The following is a 13637-nucleotide window of genomic DNA, read 5'->3' on the forward strand; positions in this document are numbered from 1 at the left end:
AAATGGAAGGTTTGTGTGAGGAACGCAGTCGACATCTGGGGTTGCAGTTGAGGTCCTTGTTTGTAGGTGACGGGATTAGGGGCGTAGCTAGAGTGTTTGAGAGAGGTGCTGTCAGTTATAACATGCTCCATACTCCCTTTCGTTTCATTTACTGTTTAATTTTTATGTGATTCTTCTTTTACGATTTGGGCTTTTAGATAACAGGCCGGTCTTAGGCTAAGAGACCGTCCTATTAAACAATTTGTGATTTAAAAAAAATTTCAACTGGTTGTTTAATTTCATGTTTCGTAATTTCCACTGAGCCTCAGCGCCATGAGGCTTCTGCTTTATCAATTTGGTCATTTGCTAAATTAATAGAGTTTAATTGGGAAGAAAACAGGGGCGAAGCTAGGAGTTTTTGTCTGAGATAGAAAACTGCTTAAGGCTATACTATGTGAAATTTGAAAATCCAAAAAATGTTATTTCCTACTATGAAATATATAAAAATTCAAATTACAAACTATCAATATATAATCAAATGGACGCATTGTAAAAGCTTGAAGGTTTCATTGTATAGTTCAACTTATCTTTATATATTATATTTTAAAAATAATTTTGATTTTTGCATTGTAATTTACAACAAACTGAACATTTTTTAATGTAATGGAATAAATATTTTCTTAAAATTCAACCTGTTATCTTTACTTTTATTTTTCTATATTATTATGGGTCGCGCTTTATACTTCGTCATTAAAGAAAATTTTGTCATTTTAGGACAAAAATAAATTCATAATTGTTAATACCCTAAAATAATGAATATTCACAATTTTAAAAATTAGCAAAAGATAAATAAATTAAATAACATAAAGTAAATCAGTATATTAAATAACGCAATAAGAAAATTTATGGATTTGTTTCAGATTTCCTTCCAAAACAAAGAAACATTTTATAACGTCATTGAAAAAGTCAAAAATAACCAAAAAATTAACAATAGTGGGATTTGAACCGCAGTCAAAAGACACTACTATTTCTACCACTAAAGCACGTCTATTTTGCTATTTAACTTATGCGCTTCATTATAATTATTCTTTCCTTAATCACATTTCGGGTAGCTAAAACCCGACTTATTTATTGATTTTTTTCACACGAGGTAGCAGCCGCTACCCCTTGCTACCTACTCCCTTCGCCCCTGGAAGAGAAAGTGGTACCTGAGGTTATAAGGATGTTCATTGCAATGCATTACTGCTGACAAGTTACGTATATTACGTTTTCCAATAGGCAAATTAACAGATATACCTAACATATCAGCATATGAATTTTAGTTATAGAGGTTACTATTCCATTTTAATTACTTTTAAGTAAACTAACTATGGTTGCTTTCATTAGCAGACTGGATGAGTTAGCCCTGATGAAAAATTTATTGTCAGTGTCCAACTCTTTGGAAGGGTCGGGACTGTCTCGCTATTTACTCGTATTAAAAAAAGTCCAAGCTTGGAAATAATAAGGGTCGAATGGGCTGGACTTATTGGGCGGTATAACCCATGTTCACCTATCTTTTGCGCCGTTTTGTATTGGTGGGTGGACAAAGACAAAATGCGCCCTCTCCTAGCTCAATGTTTTTTACTCTCTTCATCTATTTTGAGTGTCCACCTTTCAATTTCGAGAGGATTCGAAATGATGAACTACCTACTCTATCTTTTGAATTAAGGTGTAATGTGATTATCAAATTGTGGTATAGAGGATGATAGTTCATTATTATAGGTAATATTCATTAATTAAACTTTTTTCTTACTATTTTTTTTTTTTTTAGAAAAAGATAATAATTATGACATAACTTTGAAATGAGAGAACACAATAAAATTAGGATTGAGGGAGTATTTTACTTGGCTTTGCGATCCGTATTGATACAAAACTTGACTTCGCGATCCGTATTGATACAAAACCCCTGTCTTTTAGTTGAGACAATTCTTTAGCCGCCTAACACTTTGATGTGAACATAATTTGCGCACATTTAGTCCCCTAATTGAGCCTATTTTGCATTCTATTATATCATTCCATGACCATTTTATCCGTCAAATACTTTCTATTTTGTTTTCCTAGTGCATTTTATATGTTTTATAGGAAAGGAGGTAATAAGGCGGAAATTCCCGTCTTTTGTGCATATTTGGAAGCTTTTTGATGATATTGGATGGACTAGTATGAAGAGGAGACAAGAATGATGACCAAGGATGTAGGAATAAAGTGTATATAGAAGGATCAAAGGGTTAAGAGTAAGGATGAAGAGAAGGAAGACATTGCAAGAAGAAATTGCTCGAAACCCAAACTAAGAATTACTCCTTTGGCTCTGAATGTGTGCTATATGGAACGGCGTTGAAAAAACAAGTGATCTAGGCTTTTTAATCACTCCAATAGGAGTCCGGATGAGAAAATGACGCCCGTTTTACAATCCGAGCTCAAACAAAGAAGCTGTTCGCCAATCCGCCCGTCCCGAAACTGAAGACGCTCGTCCCCTGAAGGAATCCGCTCGTCTACCCCTTAAATCTGCTCGTCTTCCCCTGCTAAAATCCGAGCGTCTTGCTCCAAATCCGCTCGTCTTCCCCTGCTATAATCCGAGCGTCCCGAGACCAATCCGCTCGGATTCCCTTACAGCAACTTTCGTTTTCTTCATGCTCCACTACAGATGCGCATATTTTTCAAAGACCGGCGAAAAGGAGACCGGAGTCTCTCTTGAGACCGGCGATTCCCTACCAATAATTAGCATTGTTAATTTACTAATTTACCCTTGCTTAACCTAATGATGCTCTACTATATATACCCCACTTGTAATAATCTAACCATGAAGTTTTCATTAGGTTAATTCAATCCTTCTTTAGATTAGATTAGGAGTAGATTAGAATAGATTACTCTTTAATCTTTCCACAAATTACACATTAATCATTCCTTAATCATTGTTCAAGTTCATTATTGAGTAATTGAAGTTTATTATTGGGTAGTTAGAAGATTATTGGGTTTATTGGGAGATTGACAACCTTCCATCAATCATCAAGTTCTTCTATTATTCTTTGCATTATTATTTTGGAATCTCCATAGGTATAATTCTCTTAATCCTTGTTTTAATTATTGTTAATCTTTCTTACTTGTTCATCATGTATGACTTTGTTAGTATGATTGACAACCTTATTACCATGTTAAATTTGATCATGAGTGAGTAGTTACTTAAATAGGATTAATGGGTAATTAGGGGAAATAAACATGGGGAATGATTCATGCTTAATCTAATATGCTTCCATAATTAATTTGCTTGCTTGTTATGATTTCAACTTATGCACATGTTATGTTTGATGAAATGCTAAGCCTATGAATCCTTGCATTTACAACCATCACTTATTGTTAGGGTGCAAACCCTTGTCCCACATCGGTAGAATAAAGATGGAAGATCATCTTTATAAGTGTCCAGAAAATATAATAGTACGAGGCCTTTTGGGAAGGAGCCCAAGAGTAAATCCGTGAGGGCTTGGCCCAGACAATATCGTACTATTATGGGCAGTGGACACAGATGCAGCAGAGGCCCAACACGAGGTATTCACGCTTCCGCACAACAAGTGGTATCAGAGCCCAAGGTTCGACTTGGGCTAGACACGAGGATGCATCAGCAGGCCTAAGACTTGAAGTTGTACACTGTAAGGCATGGAACTCCTAGCTCGGGGTGAGTCCTTGAGCAGACCCGGTCCAGGGTTAAATGGATGAAAGACGTCATAAGTCTTGTGGGACAAAAGACCATTTGTGTACTAGAACTATTGATCAGGTGGACCCTTATCAGATTGGGTGCCACAGGTCTGGTGGGTCCTTTCCAGGTTGGATGCCAGAGACCGTTTGTGTTCTAGGACTTTTGAAGTGACGGACCCGGTCCAGGGTATATTGGATGCAGAGGATGTTTGATATGCATGTGTAGCAAATCCCCAAGGAGGGCACATGGACGGCTCATGGTAGCATGGTGTGTCGGCTAAGGGGAGGTTATCAAGACTTGTGATGTTTCGGGTGTCTAGAAGTTGGGGCTGTAGAGTGGGAGAGTCCTCCATGGAGGTCAAGGTCCGAGTCAAGATGATGGTCCTTGGTTTGAGGGGTGGATTGTTAGGGTGCAAACCCTTGTCCCACATCGATAGAATAATGATGGAAGGTCATCTTTATAAGTGTCTAGAAAATATAATAGTACGAGGCCTTTTGGGAAGGAGCCCAAAAGTAAATCCGTGAGGGCTTGGCTCAAAGCGGACAATATCGTACTATTATGGGCAGTGGACACAGATGCAGCACAGGCCCAACACGAGGTATTCACGCTTCCGCACAACAAGATTTGATACCAATTGTTGTAACGGAGGCGTCCCGTTACCCAAATAGTTAATTGATACGGCGATAAGAACAATAAATAACGAATGTAAAAAGTTGACACAAAGATTTACGTGGTTCACCAAGAAAATAATCAAGCACGTCCACCTGCGAGGAGATCAAATTTCACTATAGTGGAGAAAATAGTACAGAAGTAGACCGGTACACACGCGCTCAATATGAGCCAAAAGTATACCCTATTCTACTAACAAATATAGTGGTCTCAAAGGAACAAAAGAGACTACCCCAATAAGACGAAGGACAAATAATCTTGAGGCCTACCAAGATCTGAACAAACTCCTCCGATCTTCAAAGACAGACGAACACCAATAATAGAGCCCGGAACAAACTGAGTTTTCTTCTTCAGAAGGAACCTCACAAATCGACCCTCTTTATTGTGCTCTCAAATCTCTCTCTTAATTAACCTAGAATAAAACTTGGGTCTTTATATATTTATTCCACCAAAGATAAAATATCTAGTCTAATTAAGAAATAAACTAATAGGAAATTAATATAACTAGTTTCCTAATACAAACGAAATCCACGAGAAACAAAGTCCTTGCATAATACTGACGAAGACCAAAAAAATATATTAGGAAAGGTGGAGGGACCCACCCTTTCCAAACATAACCTAAAACACTGGGAAACTAAAGCACGCACACAAGCACGTCAAGGCACAAATTCCTAACAAATCTCCACCTTGACTTGAATTACCCAAAAGATGAACCAAATTCAAATCAGCTTCAATAGAGTTGATCCTCAAGTCACTATCTGTCCCGATAGTCTCCAATTGACTTGAACACAACCCACAAAAAAGGACAAACGAACCAAGTGTGCAACAAATGTGACCAATATATACGAAGTACCCAATGTAGTAAGCTGAAAACTACCAATTGTACTAAGTATCCAACATATCTTCATACCAATAGGAAGGACAAATGTAGCCAACTCCAAAGAGGACAAAAGCTACCAAACGCCAACACAAATATATGAGATACAAAATGTCACTAAGATGGAACGGTGTACCAAAACAACACACAAGACTCCAAACAAAAAACCTCCTTCAAACTACATGGCTAAATGTACCGTCGTACCAAACTGTCCCAAAAGAAACACAAACGCCAGGAACAAAACAAATGTCTCACTTGAGTATACTAGGTGTCATGACCACCACAAAAATGCCTACACCAAGGCAACAAAACTCAAGTCGAAACCAAAACATAAACAATATTCTAAGCGAACACAAATTACCTCCATCAAAGGTACAAATTGTTAGATAAGAAAGTCCAACCCAAAAGCTCCAAAGAATAAACTTCCGTCGAAGTTCCAAATGACCTCTTACGAGATCCCAAATAGCTCTCTTTCAAGAGCCACAAACAGCTCCACCTGGAGCTCCAAACCGCCCCACTTCTTGGGGCGCAGACCGCCTTATTGAGGCGAAGAGACAAAAGTTGATAGCTTGTCTTGAGAACCTTGTAGCTTGACCTGTACTGGAATAGACTCCACCTTACTGTCAACACTACCATTCTCACTAAAGCTATCCAAACCCGAATTATCCAGAATATCACCAAGTGACCCAAATGACCCAAACTGGATGTGCTTCAAAGTATCATTCACATATCCAAGTTGCATATGCCCCAACTTAGACTCGAGAGAGACAGAAGAATGATTACCTGATGCTCCAACAGTCAGCACAGTGCCTTGAAGGACATAAACAGTTCCTTCCTTAACACCCCTCCAAGTAACAGAAGAACCCTTACCAACACACAACGATCCACCATCACGTTGAAAACTGTAGCCCTGATCAACTAACATTCCAAGTGAAACAAGATTTCTCTTCAAACGCGGCACATGCCTAACACCTTCTAGAAAGATAACAACACCATCACATGTCCTAAGCCGAACAGTACCAACTCCAAGCACCTCACATATAGACCCGTCACCCATGGCAACATTAACCCCATGTGAAGCTTCATAAGAAGTAAACCATTCCCTAAAAGGACACATATGATAAACGCATCCCGTATCCAAAATCCAACTCTCCGAAGAACGTGGAACAACATCAACAACGAGAGCATAATCTTCCCCAGAATCGTATTTAGCAACCTTTTGTGCAACAGCAGAAACACCAGCTTCCTTCAACTTAGGACACTGATTTTTCCAATGACTAGGTTCCTTACAGTAATTGCAGACATTCTTACGAGGACCCTTAGACTTGGTTTTACCCTTACTAGAACCCTCCGAATTCACAAAAAGCCCTACAGGACTACTGTCTACAACACCACCTGACGCTACTCGACGCAAATCCCTAGTGTGAAGCGCTGACCTCACCTCCTCTGGGGTCAAAGAATCTTTACCAACAACAAAAGACTCCACAAAAGTCTCAAACAAATTTGGCAAAGAAACTAAGAAAATTTGTTAGTTTAATTAGACCATGCATATAGTTGGATAGGGAGGATTAAGTCGACTTGTAGGTGTTGTACAATCTAATCGAATCGGCTCCGGGACCCAAACCTTCCTAGGATTATAAGATATAAACCAACTCGATCCATCACAATAATAATTGCTTGCATCTAGTAGGAAACATGTTTGTATGATCAACTCCCATGAATCCCTTATGAACCCATGATATCCTAGCATTTTTAAGCAATTGTTTACATCTTTCCTTTTGTTGCTTGTTTATTGCTTTTATTAGATTAGAATCATCAACCCATTATAATTGTGGCAACCCCAAGCACAACCATAATTATATTGAATATTTTGAGTAACCACCATCCCATGGATCGACCTCGACTTACCACTAACTAGTTGTATGTTGAGTATTATAAATGTGTTTGATTGGATGTGACCAGACGACATCGCCCACATCACACTTACAGCTAAATCTTGCTACATCGGCTAAATCCTGCAGCTAAATTAAAGTAAATTGATTTTGAGTATGCAAATTTACTATTTTAATTTGTATTGCTGAAATACCCGTAATCCAGTTCTTTTTGTTGTGAAAGTGTTATCTTTCCTGCTTTTATATTATATCAAGTGCTAATCAATCAAAAGTTCACAGTTCTATAAAAACTTGTCAACGGCGCTAAAAGACATCATTTGGAAGACCGGAGAAGAAATCAAGGAGGAAGAAGTTGTAAGGAGCTAGTTAGTGATTTGTGGTTGGTTCCTAGTTTTATTCAATTTGTCATTATATATATGATCTTAAGCGATCTTCCAACTCAAACCCACACCCTTGGTAGAAAATTTCCCCTAAATATATCTTATATCCTGTCAAGCTACAAAAAAAAGCGTACTTTTGATGTTTGAGGATTATTCATATTTATTTGGCAGGTCGTAAATGGAACTCTAAATAATGGTGGTTAGATCGGTTTGCAACCATGAAAGAGACATGCTTCCTTGTGAAAATATTTTGGTTCTTTGTTTGCTTATTTTATATTCTCTTATATTAATGGTTGGGAAGATCCGAATTGGCTGTCTTGTTTTACCAACGAGTGTTATATGTTTAAGAATTCAGATAATAGATCTTCGATTATAAATTCTAAATCAATGTCACGTGTACATGTTAATAGGAAGTTGAATAAGATCATACGGGTGTGTTAGTTCACTCAGTCATAGAACCACTCTTAAAACATTCTCAATAATCCAGAAGCCCTTGATAAGAAGATGGCTTTCTCAATAATTCGTTTACTATTTATCCAAAGATTTTATCGAAGAAACATTGTATCTTCATTTCTCAACTTTGTTAATGTTAGAGAGAAACATGATAATTTTGGGTATTTATTTTTCCATGTGCAAATGAGTAGTCCTTTCGAATTTTAGCCAACTTGTAAGTCCGACCCGAATCCGTTATTTTCGAGTAGTCTAATCATGATCCACGGCTAGACCTGGCAAACTGGTCAATCGGGTCGGGCTAGTTCAGGTCTCTCATTAATTTGGGTTAATTCGGGTCAGGTCGGGTAACTTCATGTTTTAGGTTTGTTGGACGAGTTTGTGATGGTGAGCGAGTCGTTGTTTGCTCAATCAAACACATTTATAATCTCAACAAACAACTAAATAGTGGTTCAGTTGAGGTCGATCCACGGGACGATGTGCTTTGGGTTCTAAGCCTATGTATCTCAATTTATGCTAGTGTCACAATTGATTGGGTTAGAGTTGGTGAGTCTAAGATAATGAAAGCAAAAAATTAAAACAAGCAATAAATAAAAGGATGTAAACAAATAAATAAAAGGATGTAAACAAATCATGGTAAGATAGCATAAATGAATCATATAGATGCAAGCAATTATTATTGTTGGAATCAATTTAGTGTACATCTTACAATTCTTAGGGTAAACTTAGGTCCCGGAGCCGAGTCGGTCAACACTGTATAACACCTACAAGTCGACCTTGGTTTTCTCTATTCATGGTGAGGTATCATAAATGAGTCCTAGGAAGGTTTGGTTCCCGGCGCCGAGTCGGTCAAGACTGTAGAACACCTACAAGTCAACTTAATTCTTCCTAGTCAACTATATGCATGGTCTAACAAGCCTTGAATTGGTTTATGTCTTACAACTCTTGTTGAAAGGGTAAGAGAATCAAGTTAGGTTGTCAATCAAGCAATTCATCAAGCATGATATGTGCATAAGTTGGAAAACAATAAGCAATCATTCAAATGAACTCATTAAACATAAATCATCCCCATGATTAACCCCCCTAATCCCCCACTAATATCTAGTTAGGAAACTCCTCACTTATGATTATGGAAAACAAGCTAACAAAGGTGTCAATCATATTAACAAGTCTAAACATGATGTAGGAGTAAAAAAATAAACAAAGATTAAGTAGAGAGTAGAGAAATTGTACAAACTTGGGATGATCAAATAGAAAGCAAAGAATAATAGAAGAAAACTTGACTGATTGATGAAGAGTTATCAATTTTCCAACAATAACCCAATAGTCTTCAATTACCCAACAATAAATCTTGAAAAATAATTAAGGAAAGATTAATGTGTAATTTGTGGAATGATAGAGATTAATCTATTCTAATCTACTCCTAATTTAATCTAAGAAAGCTTTGCCTCCACTAAAAGGGCTTAATCCCTTGGTTATTACCAAAGAGGTATTTATAGTAATACAAGGATTAGGTTAACTAAGGGCTTAAATGACGATTAGACCCTTTGAAAGAGGATTAGAGCCTTGCAAGTCCTCGGAGGAGCCTCACGTCTTGACTTTGCTTGGATGTTTAAACTGCAGAGAGAGACGCTCGTCCTATACTCGGGACGCCCGGATTAGTCGCTCAGACGCCCATATTGGGCTTGAGACCCCCGGATTGCGCTTGAGACGCTCGTATTGTGAGCCAGCATGGTTTCTTCTTCTTTGACTGCCTCAAGATCCGTGAGGATCGTTGAGGGGTCGTGGGGGTCTTCATCAATGCCCTTTTTTACTTGATTCATTAGTTTAGGCCTTTAGTGTTAGTCTTCTCTTTTGTGCTTGGTCGTTATATGCTATGAATTTAGCTTCGCTTCACTTCATCTAGTCAAGTTAGTGGTCTTCTCCTACAAAGGACACCAAACCTCATAGAATATGCATAGAAGGAGGCTAAAGACAAGGAACCACCCTAATACACACTAAAAGCATAGGAACTAGGCTAGTTAAGGGACTAAATGTGCGAAAATAGGAATCACATCAAATATCTCCAAACCGAATATTTGCTCGTCCCGAGTAAAGACGTTACTAAAACTATGACCTTTATTTAAACTAATCTAATAATATAGCCGATGTGAGACAATCAGGGGGTCTCACTCCGCCCCTTCAACTCACAACAAGACATCCATGAGGTAGGATGCCTTCTTGCAAGGCAAGGTGGGGCTTGCCAAAATGGAGATGCATCCAAACATTAAGCACATACACAAGATAAAGGATGCATCAACAAAAGAATAGCCATTTTCCTCATCTAAGTGGCGGAAATCATCTAAAAGGGAAGCAATCTAAGGGTACACATTCCATTGTAGATATTATTTCTCCAAGTTACTAATCCTAAAAGGATACCAACAAATCACCTCCAAGTTGTGTCAAATTAGGCTACTTTCGTTCACAATCGCTAAATGCTTTCGTCAAGAGTAGAATCCTTATGGTGTTAGAAATACTGTAGGATCGCGGAATTCTCCCTCTTGCTTAGACAAGAAGAAGGGTCGTCCCCTCTCCACCATGCAACAAAGTTGGATCATCAAAGGATACAAAGGGTTTCAAGATGCATGAGTTTCACAATGGTAGTTTGCTTTTGATTTGTTTTTCCCCCTAAATTGTTGTGGCATTTGACTTTTTGAGAACATTGTTTTGCCATTTTTTATGTTTAGCATTTTGATACTTGGCAAATTTTTCAATCTTTGCATTTTTAAACATTTTTCAAAGTAACCAATTTTGTAGCAAGGGTACTTTTATTGAAGCATAGGAGTCTATTTTTGCTCCACTTTTCATTGATGCAATTTTGCAAACTTTCTGATTTCAATCTTTATACTTGAACTCCATTTGGTGATTTTTGTGCCCATTCCCTTTTTGTTGACAAAATATGATGATAGAATTGTAAGAATGGTTTCATGGCTTTAAAGGTGACCTTGGAATAAACAGTAGCCAAGGAGTTATTAGACCACAAGGTACTCTTGACTAGGCCTTAGTCCATGGGTCAAAAGATACTAGTATGACACATCCTAGGGTGTCTTGAGGGTATTCTAGCAAACAAAATCTCAAGGAGAAAAATTATCTACAAGGGCCTTATATACACTTGTCAAGCTTCCCAAATAGGCAATTTCACAAAAAAATTTCTAACCATGTGTTGGGGATAAATTATCACCTATTTACACAAGATGACGTGGCATTTATTTATTGGCGGATGAAAAGAAGAAGGGATTGAAGAGGTGGAGCAATGGGGACCATAAGATTAAAGGGGAAATAAACACATTTATTTTTGGTGTTTCACGCGCAAGGGGAGTGGAAAAAGTTAAACAACTACTCCCTAATGATAAGCAACCATTCCCTATTTTCTAGGAGCAGAAGCAGATATTTAGCAGCAGAAACAGGGAGGGGTAAAGGATTCTAACCCTAGCAACAAACAACTATATAAAGCAAATGAGGAACAAACTGAAGGCAATTCATTCCACACACTTCAACGCTCATACTCACTCAATTCCGTCTACCGTCTAGCAATATTTTAATAGAAAATTAGTCCTTGTATTTCCTTACTTGCATAATTCCGTCTTGATTATAGTGCAAATTGGTGGGATTCCGACTCCCCCCGAGGTTGGTCCCACATCGTGTTTTCCGCGTCACCAAAATTCTTCGTGTCACTCTTTTATTTCGTTGTTCACACGTACATTTAATTCGTTACATCCAAATCGTTCACCTATATAAATTCATAATCGGTAAATTTTTACCAAAACGGTTTGTCGCCCACCGTGGGGCATATTGATCATTTTCTATTGCCAAATCCCGCAAGACTGAACCAGCCGTCACCATGTTCGGAACCAGCCAGAGCCCTTCCAGCAGCCAGAGTATGTCAGCCCCGTCCTCTAGAGCAGGAGTATCCCCTGCATCTGCAGGATCAGTAAGCGCTGCTCCAGCATCCAACCAGATGGTCCCCGTCAGCATGTCGCCCAGAACCATGCCTCCGCCTCTGCCTCTGAAGCCGCCGTAGATACCCAATGCAGCAGGCGCACCAAGCCAGTCCAGATCCAGCAGGGAAAGCAGCCCCAGCAGAGGTGAAGCTGCGTCTAGAGCCCCGACCCAGGAGGGATCAGGTGCAGAAGTTCTCACAAGCATAGGACCTCCAGTGCTTGACCTAATGCATTTGATGATTCAAGAGATGGATACTCTGCGTCAGGCCGTTGGGATCTGAGGAAAGACAACCAGAACTTGATTGCTCAGATTTTGACAGCAGTCTAGCCTAAACCAACATCAGCACCTGAGGCCCTGAATCTGACCAGCGGTAGAGGATCAAGTTGATCAATTCCGTCAGAACTAGTCCCCAGACTATACCTTGCACGAGTAGCACCCAGTGAACCAGTCGAGCCCAGAGGATTGGGGTGTTTGTCATTTGACAGACCCACCACACTGCAGCAGACACACCGGGTAATGTATTGCTCGGCCTCCGTCGGAGATCGACTATCCACCTTTTGCAGGAACACCTATGCACCAGACATCCGGATGGCAATCTGGAGCTGTCGTCAACACAGCAGTTCCATCACTCAGCCAACTCACCAGTGGAGCCTGGATCGGAGGCCTGAAGCAGACACCAGGATGGTAACCAGGATCTATAATCAGTGTAACACCAGTGACAAGTCACCCAGCGTCTGGCCAATTTTCTGGAGGACCCTGGTTAGTAGTTACGCCTGTTGGTTCCTTCCCGCCTGTTTCTAACCCTCTTGCAGGAGCATGTAGTTTGCTGGAGCAGCAATACTAGGAACTGAGGGACCTGATGTACAGGATACCAGGCGTAGCACATCTATTAGAGAAAGCGGCACGAGATAGCTATGCAGACTCCCCTTTTATGGACGACATAGCCCTCATCGGCGTTCCTAAATGATGTGTACCACCAGCCATGACGCTCTACGACGGAACCACATATCCACTTGATCACGTCATTCACTACAAGCAGAAAATTATGGTGATAACCGCGACATGGCCTTTGAAGGGTGCTTGTATGTGCAAAGGATTCGGATCAACCTTGTCTGGAGCAGCCATGCAGTGGTTCGTCGGCATTCCTAAAAAGAGTATAACTAACTTCGCCGACCTAGTTAATGCATTCAACCAGCAGTTTGCCAGCATCAGAAAACCAGAGAAGTAGACCAGCGACCTCTATCGGATAGTGCAAGGGTTTGAGGAATCTACCCGTGATTACTTGAACAGTTTCAACAAAGAGAAGGTGTCAATCTTGAGGTGCGATATAGCAACCGCTATATAAGCCTTCCGCCGAGGACTGCACCAGAATTCAGAGCTATACAAGGACCTCACCATGCATCCGTGCACTACCTTTGAGGAGGTACAATCAAAGGCGATTAATGTCATGAGGCTGGAGGAAGACTCTATACCCATAAGAGGCACTTACGATTCAGAGCCATTATCCAGAAAAGGATCGGTAGAAAAGAAGAGCGAAAGGTCCAAACCCTACAGCAGGAGCGTGAACAGGGTTTCTGGAAGTTCTGAAGGAAAGGGCGAAGCAGATCTGCTTCCAAAGGTAAGTGAGTATGGTTTTACCACTAATCTTACAGGATTATTCAAAGCACTGCAGGACTAGGACG

At 39.6% G+C, this 13637-nt stretch overlaps 1 protein-coding gene across 1 annotated transcript in view; it reads left to right on the forward strand.

The window, feature by feature from the left end:
* LOC141607814 (CBL-interacting serine/threonine-protein kinase 23-like) overlaps positions 1-7728 on the forward strand; it is a 201228-nt gene extending 193500 nt beyond the window's left edge. Inside the window, exons 14-15 of the mRNA XM_074427159.1 lie at positions 7424-7498; positions 7696-7728. Of these exons, the coding sequence (XP_074283260.1) occupies positions 7424-7498; positions 7696-7728 (108 nt within the window). The remainder of the gene's footprint in view (positions 1-7423; positions 7499-7695) is intronic.
* The last annotated feature ends 5909 nt before the right edge of the window (positions 7729-13637 follow it).

Source organism: Silene latifolia, chromosome 10 (genome assembly GCF_048544455.1).
Source record: "Silene latifolia isolate original U9 population chromosome 10, ASM4854445v1, whole genome shotgun sequence".
Classification (NCBI taxonomy): domain Eukaryota; kingdom Viridiplantae; phylum Streptophyta; class Magnoliopsida; order Caryophyllales; family Caryophyllaceae; genus Silene; species Silene latifolia.